The sequence below is a fragment of the Suncus etruscus genome, chromosome 1 (genome assembly GCF_024139225.1).
Source record: "Suncus etruscus isolate mSunEtr1 chromosome 1, mSunEtr1.pri.cur, whole genome shotgun sequence".
NCBI lineage: Eukaryota > Metazoa > Chordata > Mammalia > Eulipotyphla > Soricidae > Suncus > Suncus etruscus.
The window spans coordinates 204,068,504-204,089,495 of NC_064848.1; the positions used below are offsets into that span (position 1 = coordinate 204,068,504).

The 20,992-nt window shown below is 56.0% G+C and overlaps 3 protein-coding genes across 6 annotated transcripts in view; 1 reads left to right on the top strand and 2 right to left on the bottom strand.

Annotated features, from left to right (window-relative positions):
- The window catches only part of FADS6 (fatty acid desaturase 6), a 1,183,177-nt gene that overhangs the window by 1,053,668 nt on the left and 108,517 nt on the right, over positions 1-20,992 (bottom strand). The gene's annotated exons all lie outside the window — the stretch shown is intronic.
- HID1 (HID1 domain containing) overlaps positions 1-20,992 on the bottom strand; it is a 994,098-nt gene that overhangs the window by 801,858 nt on the left and 171,248 nt on the right. The window lies entirely within an intron of this gene.
- On the top strand, positions 1,227-19,704 carry NHERF1 (NHERF family PDZ scaffold protein 1). Its single transcript, XM_049769654.1, has 6 exons — positions 1,227-1,761; positions 13,590-13,751; positions 14,536-14,689; positions 17,544-17,584; positions 18,654-18,743; positions 18,981-19,704. The coding sequence occupies exons 1-6, from the start codon at positions 1,351-1,353 to the stop codon at positions 19,173-19,175; spliced, it is 1,053 nt and encodes a 350-aa protein (XP_049625611.1). The 5' UTR covers positions 1,227-1,350; the 3' UTR covers positions 19,176-19,704.

Below are 20,992 nucleotides of genomic sequence, written 5' to 3' on the forward strand. Positions count from 1 at the left end.
CTGTGCTATCATCTGGCCCCCAAGAAGGCTTATCTTGAAGTCCTAATGTTTATTTTCTCTTTCTCTAGTGAAAAAGACCAGTAGCCTAAAAAGACCACCCTTTGCTCTGAAGCCAGAGCACACGTTTGTTTTGCACACAGCCAACCTGAAGTTTGATCCTGAGAATCCCATATGGTCCCTCGAGCTTCCAGGAATCATTTCTGGGCACAGAGCCAGGAGTAACCCCTGAGTGCCACCGGGTGTGACCCAAAAATCACAAGCCAAAACAAAAAGATACCTACCTTTATTTTGCTGGGTCTTAAATTTCTTTTTTTTTTCTTTTTTCTTTTTTGGTGGTGGGTGTAATTAATTCTGTACATATGCAGATATTACTCTAGACCCCTTCACTTCTCTTACATTTTAAACTAATGAAAATAAAATTTCAACGTAGGGTAAATTTTTTTTAAAAAAAAGCTGGAATTCAAGACAAGGGAGAATTCACCATGTTCAACGAACATGCTTGCTTGCAAGAAGCTTTTGTTCGGGCCCCCTCACCTCAAAGCCCCCCCCACACACACACCACCAGGTTAGACTCCCAGGAGCTCCACCTCCCCTGAGCACCACCAAGCATGACTCCTTCCTACAGAAAAAAAAAAAAATTAGGGGGTCCTGAACCTGGAGTTGAGAGGTCAAGAAGGCCGAGCCAGGGTCCCAACTAATCAAGCCTGGTTCTGGCCTGGAAAACAACATGAACCCTGGAACCCCAATTGGTGCAACCTCAGGGGGTTAGCCCTAGAACATCGAGGGTGTGGTCTAAAAATTTATAAAAATTAAAAAAAAAAAGGCAGGGGTTCTGAAGGTCGGGATCAATTCACTCCGAGATCTCAGCCAGCAGGTGAGCCAAAGCTGGAGGGCACCCCAGCCTAGAACGCGCCCCACCCGCCGCCCCAACTCAGTCCACTGGCTGGGAAACTAACAAACACTTCTCCACTTCCTGAGTCCTTTCTTCTCCCGCCGCGGGACGCCGGCCCAGCGCGGTGGCCACGCCCCCGGAGCCCTCCGATTGGCCGAGGGCGTTCACCCGCAGGCGCGGGCCCCGCCCCGCGGCTCCTGATTGGTCGCCCGGACGCCACACCCTCCGCCCCGCGACTCCTGATTGGCCATCCGGATGCCACACCCTCCTTGTAGCCACGCCCCCAAGTATAAGAACCAGGGGCGGGATCTGGAAGGCGGAGACGCCGCGCGCTTCTCGACCGCGTTCCGTTGACAGCTGCTCGGAGAACCGCGGAGCCTCGGAGCGATCGGATCCGCGCCCCGGTGCCCGGCTCCCCTCTCCTGCCGAGCCGACGTCTCCGATCTCCGGGGAGCACGATGAGCGGCGACTCGGCGGCCTCCGCCTCGGGGGAGCCCCTGCCCCGGCTGTGCTGCCTGGAGAAGGGCCCGAACGGCTACGGCTTCCACCTGCACGGGGAGAAGGGCAAGCTGGGCCAGTTCATCCGGCTGGTGGAGCCCGACTCGCCGGCCGAGAAGGCGGGGCTGCTGGCGGGAGACCGGCTGGTGGAGGTGAACGGCGACAACGTGGAGCAGGAGACGCACCAGCAGGTGGTGGGCCGCATCCGCGCCGCCCCCGACGCCGTGCGCCTGCTGGTGGTCGACCCCGAAGCCGACGCCCGGCTGCAGAAGCTCGGCCTCCGGGCCCGCGCCCCCGACGGACCCCCCAGCGCCCCCGCCGAGCCCCAGGAGCTGCCCGATGGCGCGCCCGAGAAGCGCCCCCCGGAGCGGGTCAGTCTGAGTCGTGGGTTGGCGGGGTTGGAAAAGAGGGAAGTTGTTTAGGGGACACCCCAGCGCCCCAGAAAACCAGCCCCGATCCTCACTCTCTCTTCCGAGGGACGGACCCGACGCCTGTGACACGTTGGCAATGTTGGGTTTTGGGGGGCTCCGGTTTGGGGGGACCCCAGCAACATCCACCCACCCACCCACCACCTCCTTCCCAGTCAGTCCAGGCTATATCCACCCTGAGAGACTTGGCTGCAAGGACATCTGGTCTTTGGGATTTGATGTGCAGAACAGTCCCCCACTTTTGGGGGAGGGTTGGGTCACACCCGGCTGTGCTCAGGGGTTACTCCTGGCTCTGCGATCAGGAATCCCTCCTGGCAAGCTCGGGGGACCATATGGGATGCCGGGATACGAACCACCATCCTTATGCATGTAAGGCAAATGCCCTACCTCCATGCTATTTCTCTGACCAGCAGCCCCCCCCCCCACTTTTTGCTCAGCTCTGTTGACACCTCTCTGAACGGTTTTTTTGCGGGGGGGGGGGGAAACATGTTGTCTCTCCCACCCACCTCCATCCCACAGCTTCCTCCAAGGCCCCTTTGGGGGTGGAAGCCCAAGCTAGGGTGAGAGGTGTGAGACCGTCCCCACTGCAGAAAGTTGTAGGGCTGCAGCTGGAGAGAGGGGACAACGGGTATGGGGGTTGCCTTGAGCACAGCAGAGCCAGGTTCAATGCCCCCCTCACCCCATATAGTCACCCCAACAGCCCTGCTAGGTGTGATCCCTCAGTGCAGAACCCTGAGCACCTTTGTGGGGTGGTCCAACCCTCCCTGCCCCCCCCCCCAAATAAAGTTATATAGTAGCCAGGGAGCTCCTAGCTGGGAGAAAGGGGTCACCCAGCCGCAGACTCCCCCCCCCCAAAAAAAAAAAAAACCACCATACCCTCCCCCCAGCCTGTTGGCATGTGTATCTGTGTATCATTAACTCCGACTTGCTGAACTTCATCCTTGGCGGGTCTGGGGTGACTTCTAAGAAACGGAGAGGAAGCCTCACAGCTGGGGTGGAGAGAAGGAGGAGGCAAGGGGGGGGGCGTCTCCCCCACACCTCCGAAGAATTTATGGTTCTCTGGAATGTGAGGAATAAGCACCGGCTGGTATCAGGAGCCCTAGGGAGTGGCCCCCTCCTGGGAGCCAGCAGGCTGGTCTCTGTTTGCTAGAGCAAAAGCAGAGCTGTGTGCCCCCCTCCCCCTCTCCCCAGAATGTAGGGTGAGGGGTTCAGGCTGTGGAAAGGGATGCCTGGCCCTCCCTGGGCCCCCAAAGTGGCTATGTATGTATGGCCCATGTTTCCCGACCCCAAATAGAGAAAAGGCTCCCCAGGGCTTAACTTGGGGGTGCAGTGACTGGGGGGGAACCACCTGTTTGAATGTATTTTTTTTGTTTGGGGGCCACATCTGGCGGTGCTCAGGGGTTCCTCCCGGCCCTGCACTCAGAAATCACTCCGGGCTGGCTTGGGGACCATATGGGATGCCAGGGATCAAACCCAGGTCTGCCACACACTATGGCTCAGGCCCCTCCAACGGGTTGGGTGGAAGTGGAGGAAATGAGGTCACCAGGAACCTGAGGTGGGTGCCAGGATCACCAGGGCTGCCACTTCCTGCCACTGCCAAGTGGGCACAAGGGCACCTGCAAGGGGGGAGGGCTCGGAGCATGGCAGGGGCTGGGCACTGGGGCATCCACAGGGAGGGAGCCAACCTCTGACCCCGGGCAAGGACCGGACTCAAACTTTGACCCTAGGGCATCGATTTCTCATTCCCCTTTTCCTTGTGGACTTTGGCCCCAAGGATGCCCCTGCACCTCCCCAGAACCCCCAAGTTAGTCTCTCCAGCCACTCCCATTTCCCTTTGGGGTTGATTGCTGAGTGCCCAGAGGAGAAGAGGGGGATAAGGTGGTAGCTTGAACAAATACACCACCACCCCCATTCTCTGCTGGAGTCCAGGATCTGACACCTGTATCTAAAACCAGATACTGGGAATTCTGCCTGCCTGGAGGGGGCACAGCATCATGGATGTCCCCCACCCCAGGGTGGGGGGGGCAACTGTGACATTAGAGAGGAGGCGTTTTAGCCCTACAAGCAAGTCCTAGGAGATCTTGTTTTGTTTGGTTTTAGTTTTGGTTTTGAGTCACACCAAGCGGCGCTCAGGGGTTACTCCTGGCAGGTTTAGGGGATTCTATGGGTCCTCCCGCTGTGCTACCACTCCAGCCCAATGTCCTAGGAGGTCTTGAATCTTGGCTCTGCCCCCACCAAACACGGGCACAGATTCTGGTGAGATCCGCCTTCCCTAGAGTCCAGAGTCCCCTCTGGTGCCAAGTTGCACTCCTGTATCCAGGCCTCCCCCAACTTAGGAAAAAAAAAAAATTAGCCCTGCTCTGTCTGTCCTCTTAGGATGAAGAGTCTAAAAACACTAACAGGATGGCTGTTCAGGGACTCCCCAAATCCTACCTCCCACACAGAACATCCCTGAACATAAGCATCCTCTCTTAGATGAAGCTTATTTTGTTTTGTTTGGGGGGGGGGGGGTCACACCTGGTAGTGCTCAGGGCTTGCTTACTCCTAACTGTAATCAGGGATCACTCCTGGTGGTGCCAGGACCCTATGAGATGTTGGGGATCGAATCCAGGTCAGCCCTGTGTAAGACAGGCATCCTCCCTGCTATGCTATCATTTGGGTTCCCCTTATAGAAGCATGTCATTGAGGTCTGTTTCTACTGTCTGTTTTGCTCTGACTCTGCCTTCCTCGGTGAATAAAGTGTTAATGCCCAGCGCAGAGCCCAGCGTGGGGAACAGTTGGCATCACACTCAGGAAGGTCAGCCCCTTTGAGAAGCACTAGAGGGTATAGAGTGTCCGGACTCTTGGTCCTAGGAGGAGATGGAAGCTCATCCCACCCATATCCTTACCGACAGGCTTGCCCCCCAAGTAAGTCCTGCTCCCTAAACTCTGAGCTTGGTGCCAGGCATGTGGGCAAGCCGGAGCCAGTTCAGTGGAGCCAGATGAGCAGCCCAGGCTGAGTTTCTTCACCTCCTCTTAAGTCTCTACTTCCTCTTGTGTAAGTGGGGGTGGTGGCCACTGTTGGGATCCTGGGGAGACATCAAGCAAGGACAGACTGGGGCACAGGGCAAGAAGGGCGGACTCAGCCTTAAGTTTAGGGCACACGCACACACACACACACACACACACACACACACATACTTCGCCATGGTTGTCCCACGCCTGCCAGTTGGGCAGCTAGTCTTGGTTCTTTTGGGGTGAGTGTAGCCTGGTCCCCAGAAAAGGATCCATCAGTGGTCATTTGTTAGAGAAGTTTATGTCCCACCGCCTGGCCTCGACACCCCTCTGGTTGCTCCCAGGGACCCTCTAATTCCATCGTCCCCAACACCCAAGTCCTCTCTTCCTCCGCTGATTGAATCATCTCTCTGCTCATGCCTCTCGGGGCACCATCTGGGTTTTATGGGGGTGTTTATAAGCCCAGCTGTGTTTAGCATGGAGCAGGGAGGGGCTGGGTAGTGGTGTCCCAATGTATGAGTGAATGAATGAATGAATGAAAGAATGAATGAAAGGAACCTCAACAGGCTAGGAGCTCCTGCTGGTTCCTGGCACCGAGCCCGGCACACCTGGACTGCTGGTATTGGGAAAACTTCCTGTCATGGGGATCCAGGTGGGAGCTGCCCCCCACCTGCTCTGGCCTGCCAGAATCTTCCAGTTAAAATTTTGATGGCAAGGAAGCCAGAGATATCGCACAGCAGGGAGGGCGTTTGCATTACACACAGCCAACCAAGGCTCAGTCCCCGGTATCCCATATGGTCCCCTGAGTCTGCCAGGAGTAATTTCTGAGCGCAGAGCCAGGAGTGGAACCCCCTGAGCACCGCCGGATGTGGCTGGAAAAATAAATAAAAACAAAAATTCTAGGAGGCCGAAGCAATAGCACAGCAGTAAGGCATATGTCTTGCACGTGGCCAACACAGGACGAACCCCAGTTCAAATCCCAGCATCCCATACGGTCCCCAGAGCCTGCCAGGAGTGAGTTCTGAGTGTAGAACCAGGATGAGCGCTGCCAGGTGTGACAAAATAAATAAATAAATACATAAATAAACTCGATACGGGTCTGTAGCAATAGCACAGCAGGGAGGGCATCTGCCATCTTGCACACCACCATCAATCCCCAGCATCTCATAGGGTCCCCCAAGCACCACCAGAAGTATTTCTTGAGCACAGAGCAAGGAGTAAGCGCTGCTGGGTATGGTCCAAAAATTTAATAAACAAAGAAAGAAAAAGATGATTTGGGCCTTGGAACCAACCAGAATAGCCAGTAAGTTCTAGCCTCTTTCTGGGCCTGTGAGTTCATTGTTCAGAGTCAGTCTCGACCACTGCAGACATTGTGTGTTTGTGGGGGACAGAACAGACAGGTTTGGCCAAGGGGTGGGGTGGGCTGGGAAGGCATGAGGAGTGGTCTTTTCTCTCCTTTAGTCATCATCTGGAGGTACCCAGGGTCTGCTCCCCTGTTGAATGTAGGCAAGGCAGTAAATCTGTGGGTGATGCTGGGGACAGAAGGGGGGAGTTCCCATATGTCTACTAGGGGATCCAGTCCCTTACTCCCCCAGACTTCCCATCCCATCACTGGGAATGAGAGGGAGCTCTGAGAAATCAGGGTGAAGTAGTCAGTTTAGAGTGTTCAGAGTTCTCAATCCTGGTGGGTTGCACGGCCTGTCCAGGGAAGGAGACTCAGTCCACAGTGCTCATCAGTGTTCGGACCGACCAGACTCCAGCACTCAATGCCTGGCTCCCCTCCCTGCATGGTTTTGTCCCTGTATTAGTAGGGGGACCCCAATGTGATGCGTGCTCAACCTCATCCACCCACAGGGCCCCCAAGACAAGACATTTGTTGGGGGTACCCCAGCCCATGAGCCCCAGAGCATGAGGTGTGCTAAACCCCAGTTCACTCCAGGGCCTCCACATTCGTTCACCCCTGCCAGGTGGGCTTCAGAACTGGCTCTACCCCTGAGGGTCTGTCCAGCTCAGGGTCCCCTGGCCCTCACAGCTCAGGCATCCGGGCTGTGGGACGTTCCAACCCATCAGAGGAACCAATTGTACACTCTGTTCCTTTGCATTGCAGGGTTTCAAGAACTAGCCCTGCCTGACCTTGGGGTGTCCCCCCTCCCCAGTCCCGCAGAGCCTAACCTTGACTTGGGAGCCTTCTCCTGACCATGGGGGAGGAAAACTCAACTTTGACACCTCCGTGGTATTTGGATTCCCCAAAGTTAGAAATGGGACCAGCAACCTAACTTCCTGGGGGTGAAGCCGCCCACCTCTTCTCCTGTTGAGTTTAGATTAGGGTGGCGAGATTCAACCCACAAAGGGATGAGGACTCACCAGGCCAGCAACCCCGGGCTGGACACCCACCGGTCACATGCGCCCTTGAGCACCAAAACACACTAATCTGAGCCCAAATGCCCCTGCAATAGCACAGATCACAAATATTCCACTGGGAAATACTCCACTAACAGTTTTGGTTGTTTTTTTTTTGGGGGGGGGGGCATCCCCAGCAGTGCTTCAGAGGCTTCAAGCTCAGGAGACTGTTTTTGATTTTTGGGCCACTCTCAGTGGCGCTCAGGGGTTACTCCTGGCTCTCTGTTCAGAAATCACTACTGGCAGGTTCAGGGAACCGTATGGGATGCTGGGGATCGAACTCAGGTCTGACCCTGGTCTATCCCAGGTCAGCAGCTTGCAAGGCAAATGCCCTACTGCTGTGCTATCACGCCAGCCCCAATGTAATAATTTGTTTAATTTTGGTTGTTTTTTATTTCTTGGTTTGGGGCCACACCCGCTGGCACTCAGAGCACTCTTGTCTCTGAACTCAGCTGTTCTATTGCTCCATTCCACTAATAACTTTTAATTGCAGTGTGGACCACACCCAGCAGTGCACTTAGGAAGTGGGGGTGATGAACCAGGGTCAACCCCAAGATAAGACTTCCTCGTGCCCATCATCTCACCTACTCTCCTTCCAGCCCTCCACTCATGATTTTTGTTTGTTTTGGGTTTTTAGGCCACATCTGGTGGCACTCAGGGGTTACTACTGGCTCTGCACTCAGAAATCACTCCTGGCTGGCTTGGGGGATCATATGGGATGCGGGGGATCAAACCTGGATCGGTTGTGCATGCATGGCAAATGCCCTACCCACTGTGCTATCACTCTGGCCCCCTCCATTCATAATTTTTAAAAAGGACCTTACAAAGGGGGCCAGAGCAAGACAGGAGCTTACATATGTAGGGTTGATCCCTGGCACTACCAGTATGAATTCCTGAGTTCAGAGCCAGGAGTATAACCCCTGATCATTGCCGGGTGTGGCCACAAAACAAAACAAAACAAAAGACTCATTGGCCAGAGAGATAGCACATCTGATAAAGGCATAAAGTGCCTACCTGGCATGGGGCCAACCCAGGCTCAGTCTTTGGCATCCCACGTGGCCTACTGAACTCAGAGCCAGGAGTAATCCCTGAGTGCTACCAGGTGTGGCCCAAAAAAACAACTCCCCCCCCCAAAAAAAAAGACGTATAGGTTGACATGCTACTATTTGTGTGTGTGTGTGTGTGTGTGTGTGGTTTTTGGGTCACACCCGGCAGTGCTCAGGGGTTACTCCTGGCTCCATGTTCAGAAATTGCTCCTGGCAGGCATGGGGGACCATATGGGACACCAGGATTCGAACCGATGACCTTCTGCATGAAAGGCAAACGCCTTACCTCCATGCGATCTCTCTGGCCCCAGAAATGCTACTATTTTAATCACCTCAATAGGGCATTAAGAGTAGTTGGTGGGGGACCGGAGAGATAGCATGGAGGTAAGGCATTTGCCTTTCATGCAGAAGGTCGTTGGTTCAAATCCCGGCATCCCATATGGTCCCCTGTGCCTGCCAGGGGTGATTTCTGAGCATAGAGCCAGGAGCAACCCCTGAGCACTGGCCGGTGTGACTCAAAATCCAAAAAAAAAGAGTACTTGGTGGGGGACAGAATGATAGCACAGCAATAGGGCGTTTGCCTTGCATGCAGCAGACCTGGAACAGACCTGGGTTCGATCCCTGGCATCCCATGTGGTCTCCTGAGCCTGGCAGGAGTGATCTCTGAGCACAGAGCCAGGAATAACCCCTGAGCGCCACTGCTAAGTGTGGCCCAAAAACAAACAAACAAAAAAGTAATTTGGGGGTAGGAGGCTGTATGAGAGCCTGTGTTTGATCCCCAGCACCACCCAAAACCAAGAAAAGATTCCTTTTTCTTCCTGTTTGCCTTTGTAAAATGGCTACTAGGAAATTACTCGTTGCTTCCACTGAATTTCTGCTTTGGTCCACATCCCTGCTCTGGCTCTCAGTTCAAATCCTCCCTCCCCTTTCTGCCTGCTGTATGTCCCTTCACTCTCTGGACCCACACCTGCCTTTCCTCTCTGAAACCAGCCCAAGGTTAGATTTCGGTGTGTGTGTTTTTCAGCTTGTTTTGTGGTTAGGGTTTTCTGTTTTGGGGTGAAATGTTTGGATATGGGTTTTTGTTGTTTATTTTTGTTGTTGTTTTGACGTTTTTGGTATCAGAGAGACCCTGGGTCCTCTCATTCAAGAGGACCCTCTGTGTAGATTTACATAGAAAATCCAAGAGTCAGTGAGCTAGTTCAGAGGTGAGTTAAGGTGCATTCTGCCTAGCACACACATGTCTGACCTGGGTTTGATTCTCAGCATTGTGTCTGGTCCCTCAAGCACAGAGTCTTGAATGGGAGGGGGGAGGAAGAATAGCACAGCTGGGTGGGCGTTTGCCTTGCACACAGCCAACTCAGATTTGATCCCCCAGCATCCCAAAAGGTCCCCGATCTTGCCAGGAGTGATTTCTGAGTACAGAAGCAGGTCGATGAGGGCTGCTTGGTGAGGTCTCAGAAAAAAACAAAAAACTAAATGTCTCCCCAAAAAAGAAAGAAAATGCACTGTCCCCTGGCACAGCACCTGTCCCATCATAAATGTCGGTGCTTTTGGAACTCCAACTTCAAACTCTTGCAAAACCCTGCAGAGGACCTTTTGGTGGGGCCCAGGGGAGGTGGTCAAACTCTGAGATATGGGAGGAGGGGACTCACAAGCAACGGGGGTTCAGCCAGGGCAGCAGCTCACGTACCAGCCCGCCCCGTCTCAGGCCTGCCCAACCCAGGTTTGACCTGCATGGACCGTCCGGCAGGGCCCTCCCTGGCCAGCACCAGGAGAGACAGCCAGAAGGGAGAGGCTCTATGCGTGAGGCATGGGCCAAGAAAGCCCCTTCCTAGAAAGGGAAATGCAAGCTCAGGGGAGCCAGGAGGCACCCCCAAAGTGGACTGAAGCTTCAGCTGGGCCGTGAGGACACAGCCCAGGGTGGGGGGGGGGGACAGAGTCCCTGCCCTTTGTCCCTCACCTTGGGTGAGGCAGAAACACCTTGAGCTCTGGCTTCGGGCCAGTGGCCTGTGTCTTTTCCCAGCAGCCGCTGCTGCAAAGGACAGTGGGCCAGGACACCCCCACCCCCGTCCCATGGAATGTACAGGCTGTGCTGTGCACCCCCACCCTGGCACTCATTTCCCAGTACAAGTGGGGCACCAGGACCCCCTGCTGCGTTGCACAAACCTTTATGCCACACACTGTCCACTGCCCCCTTGCCGGTTGGCGGGAAGGCTGCCAGACTGTTTCTATAGGGCCCATCACCATGGCATCAGCTGGGGCAGGCAGGGCTGGGCCCCGATGGGGCGTGGGCCCCCCACTGCTCCCCAGAGACTCTGGGATTAGGATATCGACTTTCTCCCCCCCCCTCCGCGCTCCAGGTGGTGCCTATTGAATTCCGTGCCCGATCCTGGGCTGCGGGGGTGGAGGTGACTAGGCGGCCACTTGGGGTGGGGCCCAGGAAGATGGGGGAGACATCCTTCCCCCCCACACCCCGGGGTTCACTGCCCCAAGGAAGCAACCCCAAGGAAGCAGCTGGGCTGGAGAAATGGTCCCTCCTCCTTCCTGTCCCCTCTCCACCCCCATCCTGGGTCACTCTCCACCCATCAGATTCTGGGGGTGGGACAGGGGTTCCCCAGGCTCTGAACAGACTCTGGGGCTCTGTTCCCCCCACCCCAACACCCATGAAGTCGCAGGAGCAGGTCCCCCAGGACTCCTCCTGCCCCTCCAGCCTCCACCCAGGCTGGGCCGGGCTTCCCGATGGGCTGAGTCAGCAGCACCCCGGAACACCCCTGGAGGCAGGGAAAGAGGCCCGTTTCCCTGTGGGAAGAGGGGGAACCCCTCTTTCCCAGATGAAGCAGGGTACTTGGGGAGGAAGGGGCCGGACAGGACATGGGACTCTGCGGGGGGTTTCTGAGTGCCAGAAAACAAACGACATAGACTTCCTGTTTGTCCCCTTCCTTGGGGGGGGGGGTTCTGAACTCCCCACTACCCCCTTCCTTATGGCTGGAAGTGAGGCTCAAACTGTGGGTCTCCTCCACTCATATCTCAGAGTTTGACCACCCCTGCTGGGCCCCACCAGTCTCCCATATCTCCCTGCCATTCTCATGGGGTGACGTTTGAGGAACCTCCCCAGAGTCATCCCTATCACCAGGCCTCCCCTGCCCCCATCAACCCCCAGCAGCAGCTCCCAGCTGGGACCCCACTATACACGGAGGTCTCCCAGCTGGCAGGGGTGGGGCAGCCCCCAGTGCTGGAAGACCCTGGGCCTCACCTGGACTGTTTCCCCATGGTGGAAGGCTGGTGACCAGCAGGAGTGCCAGGAGGCTCTGAGCCAGGGGCTGCCTCTTCCTCTCCACCCCCCCCCCCACTTTTTCAGGGTGACAGTGAGCTGGCCAGCCCGAGCAGAGACTGGTCAGACCAGTTCCGGCTCCCTAGGGCCTGTGGGGTGGGGGGGGATTGGGCAGCTAGCTGGCGGGAGGAAAGGAAACTTCACCTGAACAAGACCCCTTCCCCATGACTGTGGGGGTGCTGGATCCCTGGTGGCTCTGGGATCCCCCAGAAGCCTACCAGGACAACTTAGGAGAAATGCTGCTTCACCCGTTTCCCCATCTGAGTCCAGGCTGTGAGGCCCAGCAAGCACCCCAATCCTCCCTAAATCCTCAGAAAGAGCCCGCTAGGCATTAAAGCATTTGGGCAAAGCTCCCCAAATCAGAAGTTGGGGCCCAGTCTTCCCTGAGTTTGCCCATTTATCACAGCTCCTCCTAGGACCAGCAAGTTGAGGCGAGGCCTGGGCACTCTCCCTGTCCCCTCCTCAGTTCCCAGCAGGGGGTGGGGGTTGCAGGGCAACTAAGCCCTGTACCCCACGCCCTAGCATCTCCTTTCTCTGTTTAATGCCACCTTTCACCTACTGGCACAGTGGGAAGTGTCTTGTCTGGGCACTGCACCAGGCTGGTGGATGAGGTGTTGTGAGGCTGGGTCCCACCCACCCTCCCCATGATGGCTTTATAACAACCCAGTCAGCCATGGAGAAGGAAATTCTTCCATTCCCCCATTCAGTGGGTGCTATTGCCTGGCCTATGGGGGGACAGGGGGTGTGCCTGGCCCAGTCTGGGGAAATAAATGATAGTGGGGGACCAGTATCAGCCCTGACACTCCCAGCTTAGTGCTGGTCCCACCCACATTCCTTTCCTTTGTGTGGAAACCTGTGCTGTAGACAAAGGCCCAGCAGCTGACTTGTATAGCTGGAGGGGTCCTGGATGCTAGAGCCAGATACTAGAGCCAATGGGTTGCAAGTGGCTGGACCAGATGGTAGAGCCAAAGGATCAAAGTTGGTATGGCTATGGATGATGCAAACAGATGATAGAGCCAAAGGGTCGTAGATGATATAATCAGAGTCTAGAGCCCAGTGGGTCCCAGATGGTAGGCCATATGCTAGAGCAATGGAGCACGGGTGCTAGAGCCAAAGTGTTCTAAGTGCTAGATTCGATGAGTCACAGATGGTAGAGCCAAAGGGTCAAGAATTGTAGAACAGGATGATAGAGCCAACGGGCCACAGATGGTAGAACCAAGAGGTCACAGATGGTAGAACCAGATGCTAGAGCTGGACCCTCAGCAGTCCACCATTGTCAGGAGGTCGCCTCTCTGGACCAGCTCCCATGGTGCCCTCTTCTACCCAGAGCTCCCCCTACTTAGTGGGGGGTGGGTGGGGGAAGCTGGCAGACTCTGGTCCTGTCACTGCCTCTGCCCTGAGCTGGTACAGCCTCACTTCTGGCAGAGATATGTCCTGTTCTGTTCCTGACTAGGTCTGTGAGGAGGAGAGGGAGTACCAGCAGCCATGGGGGAAGGAAAGGCCTTGCCTGTAAACCCACCGCCCAGTTTTCACAAACCTATTTTTTGCTTCGCTTGCTGTCAAAAAAAATGGGGCACCAATGGGTGTGGGACCCAGGGCTGGGGGCCTCAGCCTGGCTGGCAGGGCTGTAAGGGATGAGGGGACCGGCTGAGCCATTAGGGAGGAGCATTAGGGTGCCACAATGGGCTACTAGAGAGATGGTCCTGGGACAGGTTTGATCCCTGGCATTGTCGGGGTGACCTAATACTGCCCCCCAAAAGAAAAGTCACCATAATAAATGAAGTAGCAGAAAGGGAAGAGTCTTGAGGCCCTGTGGGGGTGTCCCCCCTCATTTACCAGGAAAGATAATAGATGTGCCCAGGGCTGGGCCGGAACTGGGGTCCCCGCTGCCCCCACGTTGCCCCTCAAAGTTCTTGAGATTAGCTTGCGGTGGGAACAAACTTGAGTCACCCCAGAGCAGGAAAGGACACTGGGGAACAACCTGGTCCCTCTCTCTCTAGCCCGAGCTTCGGCCTCGCCTATGTGCCATGAAGAAGGGCCCCAACGGGTATGGCTTCAACCTGCACAGTGACAAGTCCAGGCCTGGCCAGTTCATCCGAGCCGTGGATGCCAGCTCGCCCGCCGAGGCCTCGGGGCTGCGTGCCCAGGACCGCATTGTGGAGGTAAAGGCAGCCCTGCCTCTGAGCAGCCTCCACACCAGCCCCCTACCCAGACCCTCCCTCTATGCCAGACCCCCCAAACCCTCCCCTTTTGATCTCTGGCAGACACAGGGAGGTCAGGGGGATATTTCTGACAGATGGAAGGAGGGACAGTTGGACAGAGGGATCTGGCAGGTGGAGGAGGAGGGGGCTAAGGGAAGGGAACATGGGGAGGGTCCTAGAAGGGAAGGAAGAGCAAGAAGATTTGGGGTGTGGGGGGACCAACTTCATCCCTGCCCCACCCCCACCCCCATGGGTGCCTCTCCCCAAGTAGACAACTCAGAACCCGTGATTCACCTCGACAGTGGCCTCGGTGCCAGGCACAGACAGAGGGAGGTGAGACAGAGCCTGAGCCTGGCAGTCGGACATGCCCCCCCCACAGTGTCCTTAGCTCTACTCTCCATGGGGAACCCCATGAACCCCAGGCCTGGGGCAGGATCCAGACTCTCCATGTCAGGGCTCTGTTGCTGGAAGCTCAGCTGGGCCAATTTTCTAGTTCCAGAGTCCACTAAGGCCCCCCCAGGCACCCCTCCCTGACTGACCCCAATCCGCCTTCCAGAATCTTCCTGTCCCTGTCGGGCTGCAGCTGTGTTTATTTAGTCTCCAGGGATGTTTTCTCTGGCTTGTCCTTCGGGTCCTGCGTCCCCCCTTGACCCCAGTCTTGGACCCTGCAGGGGGTTTGGGGGGGAACTTGGTATCCTCAGACTGCCATCAGGGGTGAACTGCTGCCCCCTACCTGCCCCCACAGGTGAACGGGGTCTGCATGGAAGGGAAACAGCACGGGGATGTGGTGTCGGCCATCAAGGCAGGCGGGGACGAGACCAAGCTTCTGGTGGTGGACCCCGAAACGGATGAGTTCTTCAAGAAGTGCAGAGTGGTCCCCGCCCAGGAGCACCTTAATGGTGAGACCCACAAACTAGATTCCTCGATGTTCTCCTTCCCCTTGGAGAGGCCTGAGGTTTGGTGCAGGATGGGGTGGGGCTGAGGGGCAGGGCTGGGGGGCTGTAGGGGAGAACTGGACTTGGGGTGCAGGAAAGAGTGGGGCCGGGTCTCAGCAAGGGAAAGTGGGCTGGATGTCAGGGCCTCAATGGCAGGTGGGGAGACGGTGTCAGGTGTCAGTACCACACTGTTAGCCCCTGTCAGTCCTGCTCCTCCAGCTTCCCCCCCCCCCCCCCGCCCCCCTACTTCTCCAGCAGCGCAGCACACAGGAAAGAGTTAACTCTCCTGCTTCCACCAGAGCCAGGACAGTCCAGCCCACAGAGCCCCTCTTGGGTTGCCTTGGAAACCCAGACCCTGTGGGTTCCCCTGAGGGCCCCTATGCCCCATGCAGGCAGGGCTGGACTTTCCCCCCAGAGAAGACTCTGTGGAGGGGTGGGGGGCAGCCTTGGACTTTGCAGTGGGTGGGGCCGAACTCAGGTGTCTCAGGGATTAGTTTTGTATCTGGGGGGTGTGGTGGGTGGTGAGCAGATCTCTGTCCCCAGCTAGGAGGCCCTGATGCAGGTTCTGAGGTTGTCTGGAAGCAGGGACGGAGCATTTGGAGACTTCTAGACAACTGAGTATGCTTCTATTTTTTTTTTTTGTTTGTTTGTTTTGGTTTTGGTTTTTGGGCCACACCTGGCGGTGCTCAGGGGTGACTCCTGGCTGTCTGCTCAGAAATAGCTCCTGGCAGGCACGGGGGACCATATGGGACACCGGGATTCAAAGCAACCACCTTTGGTCCTGGATCGGCTGCTTGCAAGGCAAACGCCACTGTGCTATCTCTCCGGGCCCCTGAGTATGCTTCTTACCCTGGTACCCCAAGTTTCACGGAAACTAGGAAATTCAGAGGGGGGAACTGAGGCCTAAAGGAGACTAGCCTTGCCCTTATACACGGGGTACACAGGACCCACTTTGCCTACAGCACCCCCCAACCCCCAATCATCCATTCTCTGCTTCAGTGCCAGGGGCGCCTGAGAGCCAGGCTGTGTCCCCAAAGGCAGAACAGGCCCCACCCTCCCACATCATGTCCCCAGCTCTTGCCAGCTCCTGCCCATGTCTCACCACCGCTGGGTTTTACGCTGACAGGGAAGGCACACCCAGGACTCTGCCCTGTGCCCTCTGCCCACCCCACTGCTTTCTGGCACTGGGGAGCATTTTCTCTCTCAGCTGTGGCAGGTGCCAGCTGTCACCTGGCCCGACCAACCCTAGGAGGCTGTGTTTGGGATTCAGTGGACCTCCCCAGCACACTCAATCAGAATATCAGAATTTAGGGGACAGAGTGATAGCACAGCGGGAAGGCATTTGTTTGCCTTGCATGCAGCCAACTTGGGTTCGATCCCATGGCATTCCATTGGGTTTCCCTGAGCACAGAGCTAGGAGGAACCCCTGAGCACTGCTAGGTATAGCCCCAAAAATCAAAGAAAAGACTAAGAATATCAGGATTCAGAAAAAAAAAAAAAAGAATATCAGGATTATTTTGGGGTAATTAGACATCTGGGTGCTTGTAGGCCACGCCCTTCCAGAGATTGAACCCAGAGCTGCCACATGCAAAGCATGCACGGCTGACCTTTGAGTCATCTTCCTGGCCCCCAATGCAAATCTCTAATGAGCTTCCCAGGGCCTGTGAGGCAGACAGCCTGGAATTTCAGGGCCATCCCGTAACTACCGCGCTGTCCCCGAGTCAATCACACACAGTGAAAGTGGCTGAAGAAATGCCCTTGTAGAGAGTTGCTCTCAGAGGCTGGGGAGAGTCGGTGGCACCCACAGCTATAGACAGCTTTGGAGTTTAGGACCCTTTAGCTATGTACTCCCTTCTATGGGTTGACTGGAGGGCCTCAGATTATCAGGTATAGGGCTAGAGAGATAGTACAGCATTACGGCATTTGCCTTGCATGCAGCTGATCCAGGACGGATGGTGGTTCGAATCCACACTCCATATGGTCCCCTGAGCCAGCCAGGAGTTACCTCTGAGCACTGCTGGGTGTGTCCCCCCCAAAAAAAAAACAAAAAAATTTTTCAAAAAAAAAAAATGATATCAGGTATAGAGGCAGAGAGAAAGTTCTAAGGGCTAAGCATAGACTTGGCCTGCAGGAGTCCAGAGTCTGGTCCCCAGCACCATGGATGTGGCCCAAACCCCCAAATCCATGGTGCTGGGGACCATGTGGGTGCAGACGGGGAACCCAGATTCAGGGATCCATATGTGGTGTCGTGGCTTAATCCCAGGTTGACTGACAGTATCCAAGGCAAGCGCCTTCCTTCTTCACTGTATAGTCTGGCCCCAGCTGTTCCAACTTTTTTTTGTTTGGTTTTTGTTTTGGGGCCACACCTAGCAATGCTTAGAGGTTACTCCTGGCTCTGTGCTCAGGAGTTACTCCTGATAGTGTTCAGGGAACCCTATGGGATGCTGGGTGTCAAACCTGAGTTAACTGTGTGCACGGCAAAACGTCCTCCCTGCTGTGCCCCCAACCAAAAAATATAAAACTTGGAAATAACTAAAATAACCAGTGATAATCCAGCAGGAAGGCGTTTGCCTTGCATGCGACTGACCTGGGTTCCATCCCTGGCATCTCATAAGGGCCCCCAAGCCTGCCAGGAGTGATTCCTGAGAGCAGAGCCAGGAGGAAACCCTGTGTTCCACGAAGTATGGCCCCAATACAAAAAACTTCAAAATAATCAACAGTGGGGCCAGCTGTCCCCTTGTGTGTCATTTCCCCTCCACCCCCCACTCCGCCTGTTGCGTGTCCCCACTCACCCTCTGCCCTTTCTCCCTTGCCCTAGGTCCTTTGCCTGAACCCTTCACCAACGGGGAGATCCGGAAGGTAAAGCCTATGGCTTCATGGGGCTGCAAGGACTGGGAAAGGGGGACGGGGGGGGGGGGGGGGGGGGGGGCTGGGCAGAGCTGGCAGTCGGCTGGCTCCTCTCAAACGTCCTTCCCAAGCTTCTGAGTGCCAAGGCATGGCAGTGCCAGCAGCCCCCAGGGCCCCTCTGCGCCCCCCATCCTGGGTGACGAGCTCCACCTCCAGCGCCCCAAGGCACAGAAGAGGCCATTCTTCCCCCCAAGAACAGAGCAGCAGTGTCCAGCCTGCTCCTTGCAGTCTGGCTTGGAAGAACAAAGCCGAGGGAGAGAGAGGAAAGCCGGGGTCTGTGCCAGCGAGGCCGGGCAGGGGCTGTATGCCAGACCAGGACACCCCCCCCCCACACCCCGAGCTGGCATGGCGGGCCTGCCCAGAGACCCTTCCCCAACAGTCCTGTGGGAGACGGGAGTTCCTGTCATCCATTTTAAGGGGCTCAGAATTCTCATCTGAGTCCTCCAAGGCCCTTCTTGGCCACTTTGGGGTTCAGATTTCAAGATTTCGGGGGCCTTCATCTAAGTTAAAAGGTAGGCTCCAGAGGCGAAGCAATAACACAGCATGAAGGGCATTTGCCTTGCATGCAGCAAGCCGGGTTCGATCCCCAGCATCCCATATGGTTACCCAAGCCTGCCAGGAGTGATTTCTGAGCATCAGCAGATAGAGACTCCAGGAAACTAGGGGTGTTTTCAGGCTTGTTCCTCCTGCCAAGCAAAGGGACTGTATACCCCCTTCTACCTTCCAGTTCCCACAATCTGGGATGCCCCCTCTTCAGTTGCTAGCTCAAAAGGGCCCCATTGGGCTGACCTTGTGGAAAGGGGCATCCTGGGTGATCCTTAATGGTCCTGCCCACTGGAGACGGGACCTGACTACCCTTGATCCAAACTGGAATGGGGAGGGGTCCCAGGAGTAGAGGGAAGGACCCTGCCCCAACCTCACACCTCCCCTCCCTGGGAACTCCCTGCCCTTCCCTTCCTGGCTCCAGCTCCTACCCTTCCCCCTACACCCCGCCAACTCACACCCCTTTTCCTGGTGCCAGGAGAACATTCCGGTAGCCCCGGCGGAGCCAGCCACCGAGAGCCTTAAGCCAGCCTTGGCGAGGTCCGCCTCCAGTGACACCAGTGAGGAGGTAAGCTGGGGCAGCCCCTGGTGCCAGGAAGCCCGGTCTTGCCCGGGCCAACCACCTCCTGGCACACCAGCCGGCTTGAGGTGATCACATGCTGGGCCACGCTCAGTTCTTGTGATCCGAGCTCTGCCTGGAGGGAACCACTAACCCCCACCTGCAGTGAGGTGCTTTGGGAATTGGGGGGGGGGAGAGAAACACAGCGCTGACTTGCCCCACTGGCCCCTCTCCGCCTCTCCACAGCTGAATTCCCAAGACAGCCCCCCGAAACAGGATGCCACGGCCCCCTCGTCTACCTCCTCTTCCTCCTCGGACCCCATCCTGGACTTCAGCGTCTCCCTGGCGGTGGCCAAAGAGAGGGCGCACCAGAAACGCAGCTGCAAGCGAGCCCCGCAGATGGACTGGAGCAAGAAAAACGAACTCTTCAGTAACCTCTGAGCACCTCACAGAGCCCCCTTTCCCACCCACCCCCCACTCACCCCCGAATCTATGCACCAATCAGCACCAACATCTACTCTTTAGGAGAATCTGATTTTTTTTTTCTTGGTTTTATTTCCTTCAAAACTGTACTCTTTTAAACTTACCTCCAGGAAAATGCCTGTGTCCATCCTGCCCCAATCAAAAAGCAGGTGTCCCCCCCCCCCAAATTCACCCCTCAACGGCTCCCTAACCCCCAACAAGGCCACCCTACCCGGGATATTGTTGGCATCTACAATCCAGGACCATGGGACCCTGCTGGGGATGAGGGTCAGGGCGGATCAAGGACAAGCTGAAAACTGCTCCACACCAGGACATGTGATCATTTTGCGGGGAGTGGTTTGGAGGGTCTTTTTCCTGATTTTAGTGGATGTGATTTTCTCCCCTGGCAGCGGTGCCACCTTTGCATTTCTGCCCCACTTGCCCATCTCTGAGCCAGGGCACCGCACTGTAAAGAACTTGGTCCAAAATTCAGCTGTTTTCTTGAAAACGCCCGGGGCTTGTGTCTTCCTTGACAACTGGATCTTTGCCTTCCGTTTCCCTGGGCAGGCGCTGGCTGAGGGTAGGGGGAACCGCAGAGGGAAGAGGGTGGGAGGTGGGCACGTTGGCTGGGGGGCAACTCTCAAGTCCCCTGTGTGTGATTTTGCTTTGAAAGTGAACCCTGGCCCTGGTCCCCACTGGATTTGCAATGCAAATGGATCTCTGATCCTTTCGAAGCCACCGGTTCTGGCCCTTGGTACTGGATTCCCCTGAGAGGCTGAGTGGCGCCAGATAACTTGATCTCTGGGGCTATGAGATTGGAGGGCTGGGCGGTTCCAGGAAGGTCTGGCCCCAGGCAGTGCCGAGGGGCTGGGCTCTTGCTCCAGAGGAAAGAGAAGATGAGCCCAGTTGCCCCACCACCACCAACAACCTAACTACTGGGAGGTTCCTGAACCTGAGAGTCCAGGAAAGAAACTAGAGCACTGGGGAATGAGACTAGATTGGAAAAATGGCCCTGGAGCCATTAGTACAGCAGGTTGGGCACTTGCATGGGACCATCCTGGGTTTCATCCCGAGCAGCCCATAGTGTCCTACCAGAAATGAACTCTGAGCACAGAACTAGGAATGAGTGCTGAGAACAGAGCTAAGCCCTGAGCATAGCTAGGAGTGATCCCTGAACACCTCCAGGTGTGGCAACAAAGAGCAAACTGTCCTTAACCCTAGTGACCCAAGGTCCTGCCTGCCTCCACTTGACTGGCCTGAGCACTGGAAAATTAGGTGAAGGAGCAAGGGATAACCAGGTGGGTATTAAGGGACAGGTGGCTGAAGGCATGTTTGCTATGGAGGAATGAGGTCCCAGCAACTGGGCTGGTTGTTAAGACCCAGCACAAGGCACCAAGATGGTGGGATGGGAGGTGGCCAGTCCTTGGCATCCCATATAGTCCCCTGAGCATTTGCTAGAAGTAATTCCTGAGCTCAGAGCCAGGGTGAGATCTGAACATGGGGGGTGGCCCAAAGCCATCTTGGAAGTGAGGTCCCCAAGGCTGTATTAACTAACCTGGGATTATCTCCACTCAAAATCCCCCAGAGGCTCCAAGTGCTCTGAAATGTGGCTGATCTTTCTTGACTGTCATCCAGATTATGACAGGACCCATGGGGGCAAGTAACCCTTTCAGGGGTGGGGAGAAAAAATCAGGGGCCAGAGCAATAGTAGTGGGGAAGGCGTTTTGCCTTGAAGAACACTGCCGACTGGAGCTTGATCTCCCGCATACCATATGGTTGCCCCCCAACCTATCAGG

Coding starts and splice junctions, on each gene's coding strand:
- NHERF1 (XM_049769654.1), top strand. CDS start 1,351: ATGAGCGGCGACTCGGCGGCCTCCGCCTCGGGGGAGCCCCTGCCCCGG. Junction 14,690..17,543: donor CGCCCAGGAGCACCTTAATG/GTGAGACCCACA, acceptor CCCTTGCCCTAG/GTCCTTTGCCTGAACCCTTC. Junction 18,744..18,980: donor CCAGTGACACCAGTGAGGAG/GTAAGCTGGGGC, acceptor GCCTCTCCACAG/CTGAATTCCCAAGACAGCCC.